The sequence below is a fragment of the Ochlerotatus camptorhynchus genome, unplaced genomic scaffold (assembly GCF_037179485.1).
Source record: "Ochlerotatus camptorhynchus isolate MF236.1 unplaced genomic scaffold, CSIRO-AGI_Acam_v1.1 ptg000282l, whole genome shotgun sequence".
NCBI lineage: Eukaryota > Metazoa > Arthropoda > Insecta > Diptera > Culicidae > Ochlerotatus > Ochlerotatus camptorhynchus.
In genome coordinates this window covers 1,736,966-1,758,260 of record NW_027040771.1, presented here as the reverse complement: position 1 = coordinate 1,758,260, position 21,295 = coordinate 1,736,966, and the positions used below count along the sequence as shown (strand labels likewise).

At 42.9% G+C, this 21,295-nt stretch overlaps 1 protein-coding gene across 2 annotated transcripts in view; it reads left to right on the top strand.

Moving 5' to 3' along the window:
• Positions 1-20,821, top strand: part of Cph (Chronophage) — a 299,816-nt gene extending 278,995 nt beyond the window's left edge. For both annotated transcript variants that reach the window (XM_065228094.1, XM_065228093.1), the window contains exon 5: positions 16,462-20,821. In XM_065228094.1, the coding sequence (XP_065084166.1) occupies positions 16,462-19,073 (2,612 nt within the window). In that variant the 3' untranslated portion in view covers positions 19,074-20,821. The remainder of the gene's footprint in view (positions 1-16,461) is intronic.
• Positions 20,822-21,295: the final 474 nt, after the last annotated feature.

Below are 21,295 nucleotides of genomic sequence, written 5' to 3'. Positions count from 1 at the left end.
TGGGACTTCTATGAAGTTGTCTGGACTTTGTTCTTGATAAATCTGTAAGGTTTTTGTTTTCTGAAGTTAAATGAACGGTCCTTAAATTCTTGAAGATTTCGGAACTTTTCAAAGTTTCTTGAAGTTAACAGAACTGTCTCATTGTTCTCTGCTCTACATCTTTGTTCTCGAAAGGTTCTTACCCTGTAGTTTTCAGAAATTACCCTTAAATATTTCAATGTTCTTATCTTTTCTGCAGTTAGTGGAAGCTCGGTAGCTCAGTGGTTACCGTTTCTGCTTACTGAGCAGAAGGTCGGGAGTTCAATCCCAGGCCCGTCCCCTTCCTTGCAATTTTTCACTTTGCCTTATTCTATACCCACTAGATTTTAATGAAAACAAATTCTTCTTTAACACCGATCGCATCACTTACCACAGTGTGGGTCCTGATCTAAAAATAGAAATTGGATGAGTGCGCGCGCGTGTGTGTGTGTGTGTGTGTGTTTGTGTATTATAATCGCTCTACCAAAAAACGATCCCTGCGTGTGCGGTGCAACCTTTCCCCACATCCAACATCCCAGTGATTTCTCGTGGAAGCGCAGAGGATTTCTCGGTTTCCTTCACAGCGAGTACCACGTCAACACATTCCTTCCCATTCCCTAGTTGACCTGCATTCGGACACGGCCGGCGCTGGTATTGCTAAATATTAGATCTCCAGTTCTTACACATTGAGGATGAATGTTAGTCCCAAACATCATCTGTTGGTTCTCTGTGTAATTGCAGTTGATCTGGTAATAACAGAGCAGCAACCGTGGGCGGTCAATCTGGCTGGCTGGCTGGCTGGCTGGTTCTTATCTTTTCTGCAGTTAGTGGAAGCAAGATAACTGCCATTCATTTTATTTGCCATGTAACTGGTGTCAAAAAATTAGATGAAAAAAACACCTTAGAAATTTTCTATTTTCACCACAGATAAAGAAAAATGGGTTGGATGTACCATAAAACATTTAGGCAAAATGAGTAGAAGTAACCCTGTCCTGAAGTTATTTAAATTTCTCGGAATATTTTGGATATTCCCTTAAGTCCTTGGAACATCCCTGAAATTTTCAAAATTAGTCTAATAAGTTCCAACTACCTTGACTTTATCTGGACGTCTCTAGATTTCTCAGAACTACTATAAAATTCCTGTTTCGTTAAATTAATGAAACTGTCCTGAAGTTCCACGTAAATAAAAACCGTTTAAAAGCGATGACAGCGGCGTAATGGTTAGCATTCATACCTTTCACCCCAAAATCACGAGTTCAAATCTCTCCTTCGGTCAAGTTACGAATGACTCAAGTGACTAACGGGTGCTCAATAAAAAAAATGTAAATTTTTTCAATCATTTAGCTAGTAAAAAAAAAATTGTTTATTCTTCAAAAAATCGTCAATGAATATTGCAGAAGGAGCCCTGGTCAGCCGTACGACGCAACTTAGTCTCGATGCTCCCACAAGAGCGCTGGACGGCACTGAAATCATTCTCATTTTTTATTGAACACCCGTTATAATAATAACAAAAAAAAAAATCTTTTTAAAAACAGACCATCTACGGAACATGCTGAACATATTTTTTTATGTTCAGTCACTGTGAAGGTGAAAATCGATAAAAAAATTCAAATGAATTTTTAAGCGATTTTAGTGTAAATTCTATAGATAGCAACAAGGTATTTCAGATAAATTATTCCAAGGGAGTTTTGGGAAGTTCTCTAATCCTGGGCATCGGATTAAATCCCGATCTCGAATGTCGGGCTGCTTTTATGTTGATGGTGGCATTAATCAATACGATCCTAAACCAACGTTTGACTGATCGATTAATCTGGGCCAGAATTAAAAGTTAATCCAAGTTGGAGCTTACCGGCATAAGATACTAGATTAAGACTAGAACTTCAAATAAATTATGTGAGTTCAAAGTAGACTCTTAACGGAGTTTTTTTTTTTGAATCATTCCATGACGATTGTGAAGAGGATTCCAGGATCACCCAAGTAACCACCAAGTCTAAAGGACCCGATAAGGGCCCTTTTCCAAATGACATTTCAGGTTTTATCGCGGTTTTATAGCATTCTACAAGTCTAAATCATGGTCTACCGCATGCGTGATAATGTTTCCACCATTGAGCAATGTTAAAAAAAAAAAAATCCTCAAAAATTTCGTTTACGAAATTTCAAAGGGTGGATGTTTCTCAGAGTCTTAAACTATGTTAATTATCGATCGAGTTTCCACTTGCTGCAATTACGGTCTCCACACGCTTCCGGAATGCACGGCAGGTTCTAATAATGTAGTCTGGATCCATTTCTCTCCAGGTACGGGTCAATGTTTGTCTGAGGCTTGCTGTACTCGAGTGGCGTTAAGAACAGGCCTTGGCCTTGATGACACGCCATATTGATTAATCCAGCGGATTAAGATCGGGGATGGATGGCGGCCACATATCCTTCGCCCAGAACGGAAGATGTTCCTGCAACCACTTCTGAGTGCGGTTCGAGGTGTGGCACGGAGTCACATTTTGTTGAAATACAACATTTGGCTTCGGACCGTACTGTTCTTTGATCCACGGAAAAACATACTTACTTAAAATCCCGATGTAGACCTCCGTGTTGACCTTGCCGCCTTCTGGAATGAACACCGGGTCCATTTTTGTTTCCATCGGAAGCCACCAATCCAAACACCATAACGGTAGCAGGATGCTTGGTCAGATACACGTTCTTGTGCTCGTCGGCCACGTCTAAGAGAATTAATATACCGGTCGGTTCTGGAATTTGATACGGGATCGACGGTAAACATGCTCTCGTCGGTGAACAGGATTACCGGATTTTTTCGCTTAAGGAAGTTCAAGATTTTCTTGCATCGTTTGACTCGTAGCACCAGATGCGGTTGGTAATCATGTGAGTATTTTTTTTCCGTGCCCTCGACTTCGCCCCGCAATCTTCCTTTACGATCTTCCGTGCCGTAAAGTCACTGATCCCGTGTTCCTTTGCCATTTTCCTTATTGAACGCACTGGATTCACCCGAATCTTCCTTTTGATAGCAGCGATAACCCTCGGAACCCGAGCTGACCTCGGACGACCTGTGGCCACCTTCGCGGATAGTTGTCCTTTCTTTTCTCGGTCTAAAACCCTTTTGACGGTCCACCGGAACACTCTCACGGTGATTTAAATGTCTTTTTGCGATATTTGCGCTTGGGACAAATCACGAATAAGCTGCCACTTCGTCATGGTGCAACTGTCAAACTAAGTAAATCGTTTTCTTTTATACACAGCCTACTACGGTATGAGCTATAGGTTACGTGCATGCAAAGAAAACCAATACATTGTATGCACAGGTGAAACTGGAACCTTATTTGTAAAAATGGCGCAAACATTATAACGCATACGGTACAGAAACCTTATAAAACCAAATTTGTTGCTTGGGTTTTGCTATATAACTCTGATACATAACTTAAAATTTGTTAGCCTTCTATCAGCATTAGCTTGCACTTTTTGCATTAAAGGGCTTGATGGTTACTTGGGCATTCCTAATGAATATTCTATTTAAGTTCTAAGAAGAATTTTATGAGATTTGTGCTAAGAATTCATGTGAATTCTAAAGAGAGTTTCAAAGGAATTCCGAAAATATACCAAGGGAATCGAATTTTGAGGGTACGTTTCCAATGGAATTCTGAGAAGAGTTTTATGGGATAAGTCAACAGGTACCGTCAGTGAGGGGACTTGGTGTTCTAGATGCACTATCCCAGTTATTAAGGGGAAGCTCACCGGCCCAAAAATAAAAAAATATTTTCGGTACGTTTTTATTTTTCTATAAATATTGGGAAAAATTATCAAAAATCCAAAAAATCAGTTTCTTCCTTAGATTTTTGTTAAAAATTACATGCAAAAAAATTTTTTCTATCCCATCATGAAAAAAAATTGGAGTCTCAGAAAAACCGAAAAGTTGATGTATTGTGGTTTTTTGAGTCCAACTTTATGCCATAATGACTTATAAAACATGTTTTTGCACGTGAATTTTCTTTAAAAAATTAGAAAAAATGTGATTTTTTTAGATTTTTGATACTTTTTTTCAATATTTTTAGAAAAATCAAAACGTAATTATTTTTTTCGAAACGGTGAACTTCCCCTTAATGCAAAGCTTTCGGTGCCTGTACCATTTTTGCATAAGTATAATTGTGTGGCAAGTACAATCATACTCTATGCCCAAGGAAGTCGAGAAATTTTCCAACCCGAAAAATTCCTAGACCAGATCGGGAATCAAACCCAACCCAACACATCAAACTAGGGAACAACGAATAGAAGAATTAGCTCATTTTTTCCTTGTTTTAAGATCATCCTCGGTGGACAAAGTCGAGTATTGTCACTATCAACAAGGCATAAAAAGTAACAAGGACTAAGATGTGTTCCTTGGATTACTGAAAAATCCTGTTCCCCTAGTTTGAAATAGTCATGACTAAGAATCTGTGGTAGCACGGAAACTAGTCCGATAGCTGTGGGCTCTCCTCTCTGTTGAACTTGATCATGCTGAATAACCTCTGATTGTCATCAGCAAATTGCTGTATGAAGGGCCAAAAACGAATGGATGGATTGATAGGCAGTTTGCTTATTCATTCCCTTGGGACAGTTAAGAATTTCCTTCCAACAACTTGATCAGCCAATTGGTCAGAAAACGAGCCATCCAACAGGAAGATGCCCCATTGAATGGGGGAGAAGAGCCCACCCTTTATCCACGAAATGTTAGCAACAAGGAGTTGACATTTTCACTCTCCCCATCCAAATTGCTTCAATCGGGTGCCCTGATAGTCCCTTCCAATCCCAGCATTGTATTGTGTTTATATATGAACAATAATATGAATAAAAAATTAAAAAAAAATCTCACCAACTTTCGCTGTTTCATCATTATTCTATCCAATTTTCGTGCCTATTTGTGAACTCGTTGGCTTCCTCTGCATCACTGCTAGTCTCCCGAAGGTCCCCATGTTATTTCTGATATGTTCTACGATATTTCGACGTTCACTATCTTTGTATGATGATCTTGAGTTAGTAGTTGCTTATTACAAAACCGTAACACCAGTTCCTGAAAATGGTTCCTATTTTTCTATTACCCAAACTTCAAAACAACCATCACTTACTTTGGTTTCATTACGTATACGGAACCGTGATTAGAACATCTGTTCGCGGACATCTTTGCTCGTGTTTCGGTCCGTTTTGGTCACCGTAAGACGAGAGCAGCGCACTGCTGCCTGCATCCGGATGCACAGAAAGACCAGTAGCGAACGGGAAGAAAACGATACTTTATATCCTGTCTCGACCAATACATTTCGTCGCTGCAGGAGCAAAACCACCACCGAGCTGCTGGTCCACTTCTCCTATCCTCCACTACCGCGCCTTCCACCACCACACCACCGCCGCCGTGTGTCGCTTTGTGCCCGAGCAGAGTACAATTGCTTTTATGTGGAATTCCATTCCTGCAAATAATAGATTTTCCTTCTGCGACAGAATGAGCTTCTTATCCCCTTTTTCCTTGAGACTTTCCCCGGGAGACGGACGATCGACCAGGTTCACATATATGGATTGTGGCATCAGCAGAAGCAGCAAGGTGAAAGGAGGCAGCCCGTGTTCAATCCTTTTCGCCGGGAAGTTTGAGGAGTCACATGGCTCGCTGGCACCGAACCGCACTCCTCGCTATAGGTTATTATCTCGCCGGCTTATCAGACAAAAGGAGGATAGTGGATGGAAAGTAGAGCGAGGCAAATTAAAATGTCAATATTGGATGTGTCTCAGAGCGTCCACTGACGGTTTGGTGTGACGTCATACGTCATAACCAAAGCAGGATAGAGCCGCTGTCGCCGCCGTGCACAACTGTTCCTGACATTTGTGTGGACGAGTATCCGCTGCTGGCTTATTTGCTGTGCTGAGTCTTTCAGACGGCAAATGGGGATAATCCTTTTTCTCCGAGTCTGTGCGCGGCTCGTTGTCGTCAATTATTCGAAAACAGCAAGATATTGCTTCTGATTGACACGGGCGATGCTGCGCTGGCAGTGCGACTGTAATTGATATATTGTCTTTACGAGTTGTCCTCTGTGTGCCGATAGTGGCATCGGAAAGGATTTAGATTCCAACTGCACTCGAACCAATCAAAATATCATCTTACAGGCTGCTCCAGAGAGGCGAAAAAAAAACTCCTTCTTTGCCGTTGACATTTGAATATAGGTACATGATTAACCCCTTCGCTTTGTACCATGCCCAAAGGGGGTGGCAGCATCTGCTCTCGAACGTTTTTCCCCGATGAATGCACCAGCTGATATTCAACTGATTATCCGGGCTCATTCACACAAAAAAACAGGCCTCATTCCTTTGTTTGGCTCTGAAAGTGAAACTACCCGCCCCATGTGTGGCACCCGTCATCGCCCGCGATCAGAAATAAATTTCGATTTTATTAGAATAAAAAAAAAACCCACACAACCCCTTACCTTCTGCTACTGGCGTTCGCGTGATAATATAATACAAATGATGCCTTCAATCCTTTTCCAACACCGCCGTGCCGCCACGGAATCCGGTGGAGACCAAAAAAAAACAACCAGCTTCTTCCGTAAACAAAGTACAGGCATACACCGGTCGGGATCAATGGCAGCAGCCCGAGTAACCTACAAAATCGCACCACGAGCGCTGACAGCTTGTACGAGGACCTCCCCGCCGGTTTACCGTCGGTTCTTCGGGATCATCACCGTGATGCGTGTGCCACGCGGGAACGGATGCGTTGTTTTTGCCTCTTTCGATTTATTATTCATTCATACCGGTGCGGTGCGGTGTTCTTCTCCGAGCGCCGCCGGAAAGGTGTGTAGAACGATGATAATGGTGATGGTAAAACGACGACGACGACGACGACGACGCGTAAATGCGCGGATGATGCGAGCGATCCAAAGGACGATGAAACATAATTCCGGGAAAGGGTAGCTCGCAACATGCACTCGTGTCGTTCATGCTTATGTTAATTATCCTAAAGATATATTTTTTCATGTCCGTCTCAAATTAAAAGGATCTCCCAAAGAGGGAACGGCAAGACGAAGGGCTGAGAGGAAGCGTGATTGTCCCGTGCCACACACGTACAATACTGTATGGATGGACAAACGGGAGGCATGTTTAATATTCCACTCTCAAAGGGCATAAATTTCGTCCCCGAAAAGGTAGGGAACTGTCCGAATCGGTTAAAATTCATCCTCTGTCCTGAGTTGCGTCTCCGATTCGTAGAAGAAAAAAATAATATGTTTATTCACGGACGACCCTTCCGGTCGCCCATCGATCCTAAGCTGATAATGGGACACCACAGGCACCGTAATAAAAATCGACGCACACACACATACACACACCCATCCACCAACCACCGGGACCGATGGTTATGGGATGATGGTCATATTTTGCCTTGCGTTGATAACGCCTAAGAAGGTTTCCACCGGATTAGAGCGCAGCGACCATATCCTTCGCAAACAAAAGTTCTCCAAAACCATCAGAAAGCGAAAAGGCTCTGCTGAAGAATGCAAATTTGCAAAGGACTAATTCCCGACCGCTCGTAAAAAACAACTGTATCTGAAATGGGTCGTACGTGACCTTACCCGAATTCCGGATGACCACCGTCGTCGTAGCCGGGTTCGGGTAGCTGGACGGTATTTTCGATTATGTTTCGAAAAAATCAAAGAAAATCGTTTTTCAATCAACTACTTTCGAACCGAAAGAAGCCCGGCGATCTTCAGAAATGCGTTCGAAAAGTTTTGTTGTGCTTGATCGATTGTCCTCTGGAGGCGACTGATGTAAGAAGTCAAGCTGAACAATGAATTAGGTCCCAAGTAACATTGACAGATTCTCTTCGTCGACTTACTCTTTGCATCCTCACGGCTATGTTAAAACATTCCCAGCTAATTTCAGCACACAAATCGATGAAAGAAGCTATTATCGAGCCACTAATACGACAAACACGAGTAGAAACGGTTCTGTACCCAAGTTATTAACGAAAGAGAAAGTCGATGAAGAGAATCGATCAATGTAATGTAGGCATTGTTCAACTTGAAGTGTCAGACTTCCGAGTTTGAAGTTTAACGCACGCACACTAGCGGATACATCACCGTGTAAAGTTGTTTATTATTTTCCTCTGGTTAACTTAAAAAAATGTATGAAATTGGATCTGTCAAAATGAGTTTGACAGCGATATGTTACGCGTTTTCCTCAGAGTTCCACTAACACGCACCAATTCAACCTGACGTGAAAATCTCTATAGATTATTGCACGGAATGGTTTAACCTCATTTTTTTGACAGCTCAGAACGCTACAAGGTAAAGAGAATTTGAAATAAAAAACTAAACTCGACAGTGAGCATGCATAAGGGCGTAAACGCGATGATCGATTCTCTTCGTCGATTTTCTCTTTTGTCAATAACTCATGGATTAACGTTTCTCGGTGCGTTTGCTGTTGCATTTGATAGCCAATACAACCTGTTAAAGCACTACATAGAACAGATTCCAGAAAATTGTTTTGCTTAGCTGTAGCAATGTAAAAAGAGAATCTATGAAGAGAATCGATCATCCCGTTTACGCTCACTGTCGAATTGTTCGTTGTCATTTTTCAGATTGTGATCGATTTCATTTAGAAACTCATGTAAAAAATAGCACTATCGGATGTCTTTAGGTAGTAATACTTCAATCTTAATCATTTTTAGCGGTCTTTACGAAAACATGTACCATGTTGAGCTTGTGTACACAAATCAAAGCGAATCGTTTTCTTCATCTTCTCATTTCAAGCTTATTGCTTACCGCATATTAGCTTATTGCGTGCTATCAACTTGGATTACTTTCACATTACTTAATTAAGAGCTTTCGATGGCTGGCACCATATTTACGTTAGTATAATTCTAGCGTTCAGTATCATAAGGACCTAATTGCGATGATCGATTTTCTTAATCGATTTTCTCTTTGATATTGTCTCCTACGGACATTTTTAAATCGGATCAAGAGCTGAAGATCGTCGTCTATTATAATTGAATCTAATTTAACCCCGCATTTTGGTACTGAGGCAGCTCTTGCTTCAACTATAAAAGTAGTCAGAGATTCAAGAGCATAATTAACATTTTCGTTGGTTTGCAACGGAATGTTTGGATCGAAGCTATATTCCATAAATGTTCGATATTGTTCCCAATCAGCTCTATGGTAATTGAAAGGGATTAGAAATTATTTCTTGGGATATTTCAAAAGTTACTGGGAGGTGATCAGAACCGAAGTCAGCATGGTTAACCAATTGGCTACAAAGTTGACATGAATCAGTTAAAACCAAATCAATAGTTGAGGGATTTCTTGCCGATGAAAAGCATGTTGGGCTGTTTGGATATCGAATAGGGTAGAGAACTACTTCGGCTTAATCGCCCATTTTGGGCCTATCGAGCAGACAACTTCAAATAAATCCATGATTTCAGAGTAAACAAGTCAATTATGCTTTTGGTATGATACTTTAGATAATAAGCTACCGAAAGAAGTCAATGAGAACGCGTGGTATGAAGGTTTGGACCCATTATTCGCAAAAACAAAAGAAGCGCTCCGACCGAATCCATTTTTATCTTCATCCGATAGGCCGAAGTTAATTCATTGGCGTTTCAATGCGTTAGGCCGAGTTTAGAATCCGTAGGCCGAGTTTGGTGTCAAGAAGCAGTGTTAGACTTTTGACAATATCTCAACGATTGGATTCTCTTTATCGGAAAGGTAAATAAATTTGGAAGCCATCAGTAATAATAACATTCCGTTTGGTGCTAAACTGCGCTAGATTAAGAAAGACTAAGTGCGGGTTGTGCTTGATAGGCCAGAAATGGGGTAGTTAACCCTACTGTAATAACCTGCAGAACAATCATCAAAAAGAATATTACCATTGGAATTGCTTTGATAATTATTCCATGAGCGGTGTTTTGCATTAAAATCACCAATAATGAATGGCAATAAGGCAGCTATAAACGTAAGTTGTCCAAAATGCGTTTCAACAGAAATTCCCAAAGTTTCAAAAACTTTGGTTTCAAATGAAGAAAGAATTGTATGAACAATGATGGTAACGCCACCACAGGCTCCATCAAGACGAGCATTTCTATAAATGAAATAATTTGCGTCACTTTTAACCGTATGGTCAGATTTAAGGAGTGTTTCAGTTATAACGGCAATATGCACGTTATGATCTCTCAAACAGTTAAATATCTCGTCTTCATTATCTTTAAGAGATCGAGCATTCCAATTCAAAATATTTAATGAATTAAAATCCATTACTGAATTTCAAAGTCATGACAATATTGTTTGCAAATTTTACTCCAGTTTGAATAGCAACATGGAGTTAGTTTTAAGCATATCAGTAATCATATCAATAAATGATGTCTGTATAAATTCCTTTTAAGGAGCAGTAAAGCTTCCTAAGTCAAAATTTAAAAAAATAAGAGTCGAACAAGGTAGAAAATTGGCAGGTTATATTGAGTTTAAAAAGCTCTGTTTAAATTTGTTGTAGCTTTAGGTAGGAGTAACACTTCCTTCAGCAAAAAGCAAATAGATCGGAATGCCAAGACTGAAGTCAATTTGTTCAGTTTACAGTTTACAATCAGTGATGACAGAAGTATTTTCAAAAAATCTTCAATTAGATCAACGAAATGTCTTCACCCCTACTTTCCAAATTTCCAAACGGGGGAGGGTGTCAACTTTTTCGGATTTATAAACTGAGTCTTTACAGATGCTCATGGTACTTCGTGAAAGTTCGTGGAGCTTTGTTAAGTTCAGGAAACGTTGTAGATCTAAGATCTTCAAGAAACCTGGTAGAGCTTATGGAAACTTCGTAGAAGTTCAGAAAAGTTTGTAGAAGATCAAGAAACTTTTCAAAAGTGTGGCCAATTTTATAGAAGTTTTGTGAACTTCGTCGAAGTGTAGAGAGCTTAGTAGAAGTTCAGTAAATTTTGACGATCTTCCGATAACTTTGTAACATATAAACGACTGTTAGAAAAAAATCTGTGAATTTAGGTAGCTTCGTAGATTTTCAGGGAACATCATTCAAATCCAGGAAACTTCTTAGAAATCGTTGAGCTTCAAACTTCAGGGAACTTTTTAAAAATCCGGAAAAAAAACTTCGATGTAGGAACTGTTCACTAGTTTGGGTAACTTTGTAGAAATTAAGTTGGCTGAAAGAGCGGGCAAGGCGAAAATAAACCGTTTCGATTCCCACCAGACTGAGATATCCCATATCATTTTAGACGTTCATAGATGTTCTGAGATCTTTGTATAATTGAGAGGGATCGAAAAAACAAAATGTGGTGGAGGGGAGAAGTTCAGGGAGCAAATTTTCAAGTAGTTAATGTTTTAGCCAAGCCAATCAGGCTAAGACCTTGATGTCCTCTGCTATTCGAAGAAGTCGTTTCTACTCTACTCGATCCATGGCCACACGTCGCCAGCCTCGTAGTTTGCGAAAGGTCCGCAGGTCGCCACCTACTTGGTTGATGCACTTTGCCTGCTGTGCGCCTTTTCTTCTTGTTCCAGTTGGGTCACTTTCGAGAACCATTTTTACTGGGTCGTCGTCCGGCATACTTACGATATTTTTGATATTCTTCTGATTTTTTGAATTTCATAATACCTTCGTTACCCTAGTACATCGAGATATTGAGATTTGTATTTATGTAGTCACTTTAACCGATGTTGTAGTCCTTTGTGATGCCTTGATGCATTGATGTCGACCCTGTCCGAGTTTGACATTTCATAAAGCAGGTTTACTAACATCAAAATATGTTTCTTTGATTTGAAATATTTGTCCAAAATCACCAGAAAAAAACCGAAAAATCAACATACTTTTATCGATTATTCTTAAAGAAAAATGGTATAACGATGGAAAATTTTGTGTTGCTGAATGATAGATCAGTACCATCATTTCAAAAGGGCGGGACTGACAAATATAAACAAATTTAGTTTGTGAAATGAAGTGGACAGCAATTGATTCAGTGCTTTGTAAAATTTCATAAAATTTCACAAAAAAACATGTTTTGCAACCCTAAGTTAACATCAACAAAAAGGCGTAACTGATTTTTGTAGTATACTAAAGAGAAGATGATTTCGCCTCTGAGTTTGATCGCATAAAGCGATATCGAAACTGCATCCAGGTTTGCATTGTGGCCAAATTTTTAAGAAAATCTCCCAGAGTACTGCACATATTTTCGTTCGGCAACCACCACTTGACTATCGTACCCGAGTTACAAGGACGAAACGTTATCGTCTACATGTTCAGTTTTTGCGTTGATTACCGCTGAGAGATGAAATGAAAACTTTACCAATTCCATCAGAGATGATGGTGGTTATTTCTTGGATTTTGTTTTCACATCCATCCAAATTTTGCATTTAATTTAATTAAAGAAAACGAAAGAAACGCTGTTATTGTTGATGTCAAAAAATAGACGTCAAAAGCTTTCGAAAACGTCCACAAGGAGCGCTGTAATAAGCAAAAGAGTTTGTTCCATTACTAAGTGGGCCATGCTTTAAATGACAGTTATCTGTCCAATTTGTGCATTTCAAAATGTCAAGATAATCCAAATGAACACGAGGATGAACATTGGTGCATTGTTATGCATTTGACAAGTTTGTGGACACATGAAATGCATTTCGGTTAGCGAGTGCCATTCGCTAAGTGAAAAGCAAACACGTTTCAGTTAGCGATCATTGTGTGCACTTCGATTGGAAATCAAATCATTTATCCAACAACACCTGTCAAACAATGCACACCGAAACTCAAAGAGTTTGTTTTCCCACGCTGGAACCGACCGTGACCGAGCAAAATTCGTAACAAAGCCTCCTCCGAGAGCTGTCAAATGGGGTAACGCCCCGGGTGCAAACTGACCCGTCCCGGTCGCCGTTGTAAATTTTCTCCTGGCCCCTTCCCTGCATGCTCTTCTCCCGTTCGCATTGTTGGTGACAATAGGGAAGGAGTAGAAAAATTATTATCCTTTTATCGTCGTTAGTCGAGTTACCTGCGCGCTGGACAAAACAAAAAAAGGATCATCAGATCGTTATCACGCTGCTGCACGGTTTGATTTATCGATCCATCCTCGAACACTGACTGACTGGGATCCTGCTGAGAAATAGCATCGCGATCAAAGTATTATCCTTCTGATGAAATCGATTGAATTGATTTTTTTTCTTCTCTCTCTCTCGAAAAATGCGGTTCGGCTGGTCCTCTAAAAAGGAAAACCAGTTTGATTGCTTCGGAATGACTTGCCTCGTGCTGAACACACGATCCGGGGAAACACTTTCCCTTGTTGCTACCGGACCCCGGGTTCATTTACATAAAGGTAACCCCCCGTTAATGGTCGTAATAATAATTTTCCGAGTAGCACATGCCACCGGGTAGCAGATCACCTTGTGCGTAGAAAAAGGGTAAACAAAGGCAGGATGCGCAGCACATGCTCGTCCTTATTTTTAATTCAAGTGTGACCTTTCATCGCTCGCGACTGAAAAAAAGCAAGCTTATCGTTTTTATTGATCGTTTGATCGAACAAAAAATGTCGAGGTCACATCGCAGATGATCCCAGCTGGGGTGACATTTTTTTTCAGCATATCTCACCCGGAGAAGGAACGTCCCTGGCGGTTTTTGCATTTGCCTTTCGCCGCGGCGCGACTCGGAGAAGGCTAAACAATATAGGAATTAATTTAAAAATGCATTTTTGATGAATGACGGTGTACCACCACGATCTTGGCCACGCGACGGCGACGACGACGGCCACAGCCAGGGCGCGTGGGCGAATTCACTTGCATAATAACAATATTGCCGTTTTCTCATTAATCTCGCTGCAGCGATCGTATTCTGAGCTTAGGCTACGTCGGGAGGGACTCACCTTTTTTTTTTTGTTCAGTCCCGACTCGATCTTTCCGGAATAATCTTTGCAATCGATGAGCTGACTGGCTGGCGGCCACTCCCTGGTTCGAGGGAAGACGGAGATTCTGCGCGAGGCGAAAGATCACGTCGATATTGAAACATCATCGCATCGTCATCATCATCTTCTTGGTTAGGATGGGCAGGGCAAGGCAGGTCCAGGTTCTAGCTGTCGCCCGATGACAGCTACGGCGGTTCAGGCGACGAGGCGGGCGAGAACAATGCCCACAGAAAATTACCGATCTGTGTTCTGGCTGAACTGTCACCCACCCTCGAGGGGCTATGTGTGTACATGATCCGAGCATTGTGCGTTCTTCCATGCACCGGACAGCGGCCCCAGCTTGGCTCATTGCAAGCGGGCCACGTACGGAATCTGCCCTCGTAATTAGAGGTTAGGCGGGCTATGTTTATGTCTTACTCTTTGAGCCCACGGACGTCGTCGGTTGGACACGTTGGAGACACTATCATTATTGGAACCTCTCCCGCTGTGAAGAATGCGGGTGTGAACAGCAGACGGGAACGTGCACTTCGCGCTTTGGTCCGTGGTTGCGGAAAATTATCCCCCAATGATTAATTGTCACATGTTTTATGCGTTCGCGCTTGTGGTTCATGCCAAGCCAACGCTCCGTGACGCCTACACGTTACAAACGTCAAACTTCGCAGCGATTCGGAAGAGCCGAGGCAGTAGGCGTTGCGTCTGTGTCAGTTTGGGTAATTTAATTATGATATCCGAGGGGTTGACAATAGGTGTGTCCTGAGCCCATTATTTCCACACATGGGTCATTATCGCCGTGGACCGTGGAAAATGAAGTGAAAATTTTTCAATTTTCCTTCGGCAAATTAAAAACCAACAGAAGCAACCACTGACTGTCCTCCGCCCGGCCGGATGGCCTTTACGCTTCCTCACGAACCCCCTCCGTCAAAGAACCATAATCTATTCACCACATGTTTCAATCCTGCGTAAAACGTGCTCGGAATGAAATCTATCCATCGTACTCGACTGAAAACTTTTTTCCTCCTTTCGCCGTTGCTTCTCGTCTTCCTCCTGCCAACTTTTATTGGCCTTGTCAGGACAATAAAATAAATGTTTCGTTTTCCCTGCTCTCGCCCTCTATCGATAAATAGCCTGCCTGGCTGCCGGCTTTAAAGAAGAAGAAAAAAGGAACCTCCAATCTTTCCCATATATCAGCACACATCGGATGTGATTACAACCATTGATCATCTTTAACCCTCTGGCTTGATACTGGCTGGACACGTCGCTCTCGATTCTGTCACGTTGTCTATTGACACCTCCATTATATCCGGTCGATTGGACACGCCACAACCGCTGCCGTAAGGAGCTATTAAATTTTCCCTAAAGCGAACAGGGGCAACCCAGTTCTGCGCTCGTTTTTTTTTTTTTTAATAAACGTGGCAGCAAATTTCCATATACGCTTCAAAATGGAACGTCCGAGATGCTTCCGATGGAACATAAAATTCATAAATAGGAAAAGACGCGCTATCCTTCGGCAAACCAGGTCTACATCGGAAGAGGACACCATCTGCTGCCAGCTACTGTGCAAAAAACCGTGTGTCTCTGGGATCATATATAAATATGCGGACATTTATATTCCACAGTTTTTCGTTTCCCAAGCAGACCGCAGGATAGCAACCGCCGGGGAAGCGCCATTCTGTGGGCTCCCTTCTAGTAGCTACTGTTGCTGCATAAGTAGTGGCTACCGTGAACACTCTCCAATCGGGACCGTGATGGGCCACGCCGGAAAGTTGTCCTCATTTGTATTCAAATACGGATATCACTGCTTCTCTCCGGGTCGTTTACGGGCGTGCTAGCCGTCCACCACTCGGCCATGCTCACGTGGGCATCGTTGGCTTGTTTTGCTGTTGTACCCATTGAGAAACTGAGCAGGACCACGTGTGGATTATGGGCCCGGTAATGGGTTTCGGTTTTTGGTTCCCTTTTTCCTTAACCAAAAAAAAAATCAAAACTTCTTACCTGCTGCGGGAAAACACGCCTCACTTCACACAACTATTTATCAAAACAATGCTCAACTTTGACAACTGACAAGTCCCTCCCCCACCAATTGCACTGAAACGAAAACTCACCACCAAATATTTATTTGCCAACTGCACGAAAACCGAAAAAAAAATATTTTAATTAATTTTCATCAAAGAGAAATCCGAAATCCGACTCCGAATAACACACCGAGCGTAGTGATTAAACCGGGTATGCATAAATATTTCCCGTTGCATCCGCTGCCGGAGGGTGCATATAAACAGGACATTGCGCGAAATTATGTAAATATCATTGGGTTGCTGCCATTTGGCTCCCCCCCCCCCTCTTAGCCCCACCCAACTGCCGATTGTCGTTGCATTCTCTGACCAAAGGGGATTTAATCCGCGCGGAATGCAGCTGCAGCATTTTTCATCAGCTGGATGGAATCAATGGGAATGTCCCTCTAGCATAAATATTTACCTCGCTTTGATGAACCGTTTTTTGATGCGCAATTCTTGAAATATTTTTTTTTTCGTTTCCCGCTTTTCCCATTGCAGAGCCCAGCAACTACGTTTGCAGTACGTGCAAAACCAAATACCATTCGGCGTGGCGGCTGGTACAACATGTCCAGCACGCCCATCGGGTGAAGATCTACGAGGTGGTATCGCTGATCGATGACGACGACGATGACGAAGACGACGGAGACGAACAGGAGGAAGGTGAGAATGAACCTACTGCTGTTAAACCTGCTGCCGGAACAAACAACGAACCGGAAGGCGATAACGATGATGACAGACCAGCAGTCAACGAACCGGAATCGTTGGCCCAGAGCGGTAAATCCCATTCCATGAATAACCTTAGTGGTAGTTCGAACTGTTCCAGCAACAATACCAGCGGTAGCGGTAGCTCTCGGGGTAGCGGAATCAATCTGCTGCAGAATCAGCTGCAACTTCCACCACAGCAACAGCAACAGCATCAACAACAACAACAGCAACAGCAACAGCAACAACAACAACAACCACCACGTGATTCCCAAAGTCTTCCACCGCCGGGCTTGAGACATCATCCGCTTCTTCCACCGCCCGAGATGCACCCCAATCCCTTCGGTTTGTTGCGTATGCCCTTGAATCACCATCCCCATAGTCCGCTGTTTGGCCGCGGTCACCATGACTTTCGCATGGAACATCTCATGTCCGAGCAGTTTCGCAACCATGGTCTCAATCTTGCAGCGGCTGCAGTCGCGGCGGCCAACCAACTGAAAACCCACAATCAACAGTTCAATGCGGGTGGCAACCCAACAACCGAACGGCCGCCCTCATCAGGGAGCATCTCCCTACCCGGTGGTACCCAAGGTTTGGTTCTCGAACCCCATATGGATTTTTACTCACAGCGCTTGCGGCAACTCGCGGGTACCACCAGTCCCGGGACTAATCAAAATACCTCCAACTCTCCCAGTCCCCGCAAGCAGCATTCCCCTTCCTTCGCTAGTCCCTCGCCCTCCCAGCTTCCGCCGACTCCTCTGACCAACAACTCTCGACCGCAAAGTCTAACCCCGCCGGAGAAGCACACCGATCTGGGGGGACTCGATTCCGGCACCATCACCAACACCCCTCGGTCGGCTTCGACCCCTCCGAACAAACAAAGCCAAAGCACCGATGCGATCCATTCGTGTGAATACTGCGGCAAGAAGTTTCGCTTCCAGAGTAACCTGCTCGTGCACCGCCGGACGCACACCGAAGAGCTACCGTACAAATGTACCGGCTGCGAGTATTCCTGCATCGACATAATGAAACTGAAACAGCACATGAAAACTCACGGAATCCCCAGCGAAGACGGCAATAGCAATATGGGAAGTATGGGATCCGATATGGATGATTCGGATAACGAACTGATGGATGCGGAGGACATCGATGAGGACGATAACGACGACGACGACGACCGGGATGAAGCGATGGGCGAGGAAGCGGAGGATCTCAGCATGAGCAGTACCCAGAGCCATGCCAAGAAAGACGGCCAAGTGCACATGCAATCCTCCCTGGTTGGGGAGTTGATGGACAAGTTCGGACTGTCCAACATTGCTCAGTACTCTGAGGCCTACAAACAAGCCCTACAGGAGTCGGGAAACGCGTTGAAGCTGCAGCTGACCAGTAAAGATCGAGATAACAACAATAGCGCCATGGCCATCCCCGGATTGGCGGAGAAGTTGAATGGACTTCCGGCGGCGCTACGGATCAAAGAGGAACTAGCGAAGAACATGCTGCAGCATCATAACCCACAACTTCCACAGGTTCCTCTATTCAATCCGTTCGAGAATCCCTTCGAAGCATCCAAGCGCATGAAGCTGGAGGGTGGCGACAGCTGGTGGAACATTCCCGGCCTCCACCGGAATGATTCTCTGTTCGAAAACCTCAAGCCTGGTCGCGGTGATCGCGGTCCCGGAAGCCTTCTGCACCCAATGATGAAGAAGGAACACAAATCCCGCAACGATACGTGCGAATACTGCGGTAAGGTGTTCAAGAACTGCTCCAATCTAACGGTCCACCGGCGCAGCCATACCGGTGAGAAGCCTTACAAATGTGAACTATGTTCCTACGCGTGTGCCCAGAGTTCCAAGCTCACCCGGCACATGAAAACGCACGGCCGCTTGGGCAAAGACGTCTACCGGTGTCGATTTTGCGAGATGCCGTTCAGTGTACCGTCGACTCTGGAGAAACACATGCGCAAGTGCGTGGTCAACCAGGGTAAACTACAGCAGCAACGTGCCCAACAGCAGCAGCAGCATGAACTCCAACACCTACAGCATCAGCAACAGCTGCACCACCAGCAACAGTTGGCCGCGCAACAGCAACTAGCCGCCCAACAGATGGCAGCAGCAGCGGCGGCGGCTCAGCAACAACAAGCCGCCGCCGTTGCAGCCGCCGCTCAGCAGCACCAACATCGAGAGCACATGCAGCAACAACTGCAGCAGCATCAACCCGGCGCACCGCAAGGTCCGATGATGCCGGTGTCGCCCAACCAAGCGCCGCAGATTCCGTCGGGACTTCTGCTACCGCCACTGCCCATCATCCCACCCATGGGTTCCCTGGTGGACCACCAGGAACGGACAAGCACACCCTCCAGCAGCAACCCCGCCACTCCGATTATCAAGGAGGAAGCGGCCACCGCATGACTTTACCCCCCATGGAGTGGTTACGAGCTACCCCCCAATCGCATGATGTCCAGAATCTACTAAGACAAAACAGAAACCCGGACGGAACGTACGGGATCCTCCGGGCAGCGATCCTCTAAGTTTTGTCCGCTTTTCCGGCAACGGACAGGGTTCTACCATTTTAAGGCACACCGTTTTACGACGAAAATAGAGGCATTAATACCAAAGTTTAAAAAAAGAGCGAGAAGACAGAATTATTAGATAAATGATTTTTATTTTCTCCACCTTGTACATAGTAGTTGTAAGCGAAAAGAATGGCATTTAATTTTATAGTTTAATATAACGATAAATTATTCCCCTTTTACGAAGAGACACCCGGCAAACATGTACATTCTTCCCGATATTTTATATAAGAGACAAATAAACAAAACCTAAAAAGTGATTGAATTTTAAAGCGAAAATGTCACCCAATAAAAAAAAAGAATCAGAATAATCTGTTGCGATTGTTGTTGACGAATGAAATGAACGGTCATGTTTTTGTTGATAGTTTTATCCTCTTTTTTTTTTTGTAGAAGCTTTTATTTCTATACCCTCTAACTCCTCTCTTTGTGTAAGATAATTGTTTAGGCTAATTGTAATCACCAAAAAAAAAAACAAAAGAAGGAAACATTTTCCACGGAGCGTTTCACTTGTTCGGTTTCATCTCTTATTAGATCCTTGCTTTATTATATTTCTGTTGTGGTTAGAGTCACCTCTGCGACGGTTTCTCACTTTTTGGAGGTTATGTTTCATCCGTTCCCGTTTGTACATAGTTGTGATTTCCGGATCTGTAAAATATTCCAGCTGGCAGTCGAAGTTCTTTTTCTTTTTCTCTACATCGTGCTAGGTTATACGTTAAGACTGATCTATTTTCTCTGCGTTTTTAGAATAATTTTATTGGATTATTTATTGGATCCTTTGGATCCATTCTTTTGAAGCATTTTGTAGACACTCCCCCCTCTAAAAAAAAGAAAAGTAGGAGGAGTGCCTATAAAATCGGAAAGAGCGTCAAATTGTGCATTCTACTCCAGCTAAAGACAAACAAATTATTCCACTCCCCACTCCCGAAAAGCTTAAGCACAATTTATAAGTTTCAATAGTTTGACATTCCCGAAACCTTTTCCGTTAGCGAGAGTTTTTCGAACTTGAAACTCGGATCGAACACTCTTTTTTTTCTGGAGAAAGTTGTAGTCACGAAACAAACAAAAAAGTTGATTTTAACTTCTAAGACGGCATAAAAAAAAAGAAACAAGAAAAGATAAAAATCACACGAAGATTCCTATTAAACATTATGAATTTATGTAAATGTACAAATTGAACCTAAGTATAAACAAGAATACGATGGGAAAAAATCAAGTAATAAAACAAAAAGAAAAATTAGTAATTTATTTAATGGAGAGACAAACAAAAAAAAAACTCCGCAAACAATAAACCCACGTTCGGTAGTAGAAAGATTGGCGACGTAGGGGAAACCGAAAAACCATGCACATTACAGGCATTATACAATTCTCACACATACATAGACAACACAATACACGCCACAAACACACCCACGATGAAACGAGCATACTTATTATACAAGAACTAAAACACACACAAAAAAATATTTAATCGAAGTGAACAAAATCCCATTATTGTATTTAATGCAAGAATAGCGAAATACCGAGAAAAAAAACAAGATCAGAAAAAAATGCATACAAGAAATCCTATATTGTATAACGATAATAAAAACGTACTTAAAAGAAGTAAATAAAATATAAATGTTTACAAAAAAAATCCGTTGTGCGAAAAGATTCCCTAAGATGACATTACCCGAGCGATCGTTAGCGAATGACCCACTGTGCAATGTGAGCTCTTTGAATTTCCCCCTTGTTTCGGTTTCACCCTAAAAGTATGCTGTCTGGTTACTCGCTCGAGGTAAGGGGTAAGCTTTTCGTATCGATCACCTTTGCTCATGTCCCAAGTCCAGGTGTGCGCAGAGAAGAGTGCTTTATTGCTTTGCGCACAGGTAAGTCTCCAGCAGGTAAGTGACGCGCACCTGGATACGTGATGCGTGTTGCCTATGCTGCAGGAGGGCAATATTCGACGCTATTCGACGATTGGTGGTTTTCGTTGGTTTTACCTTTTGTATAAGTACCTGAGATCAATCCTATTTGGTACATTAGATTCTAATTGGATTGGACCTAGGGATAGCATCCGAGCTG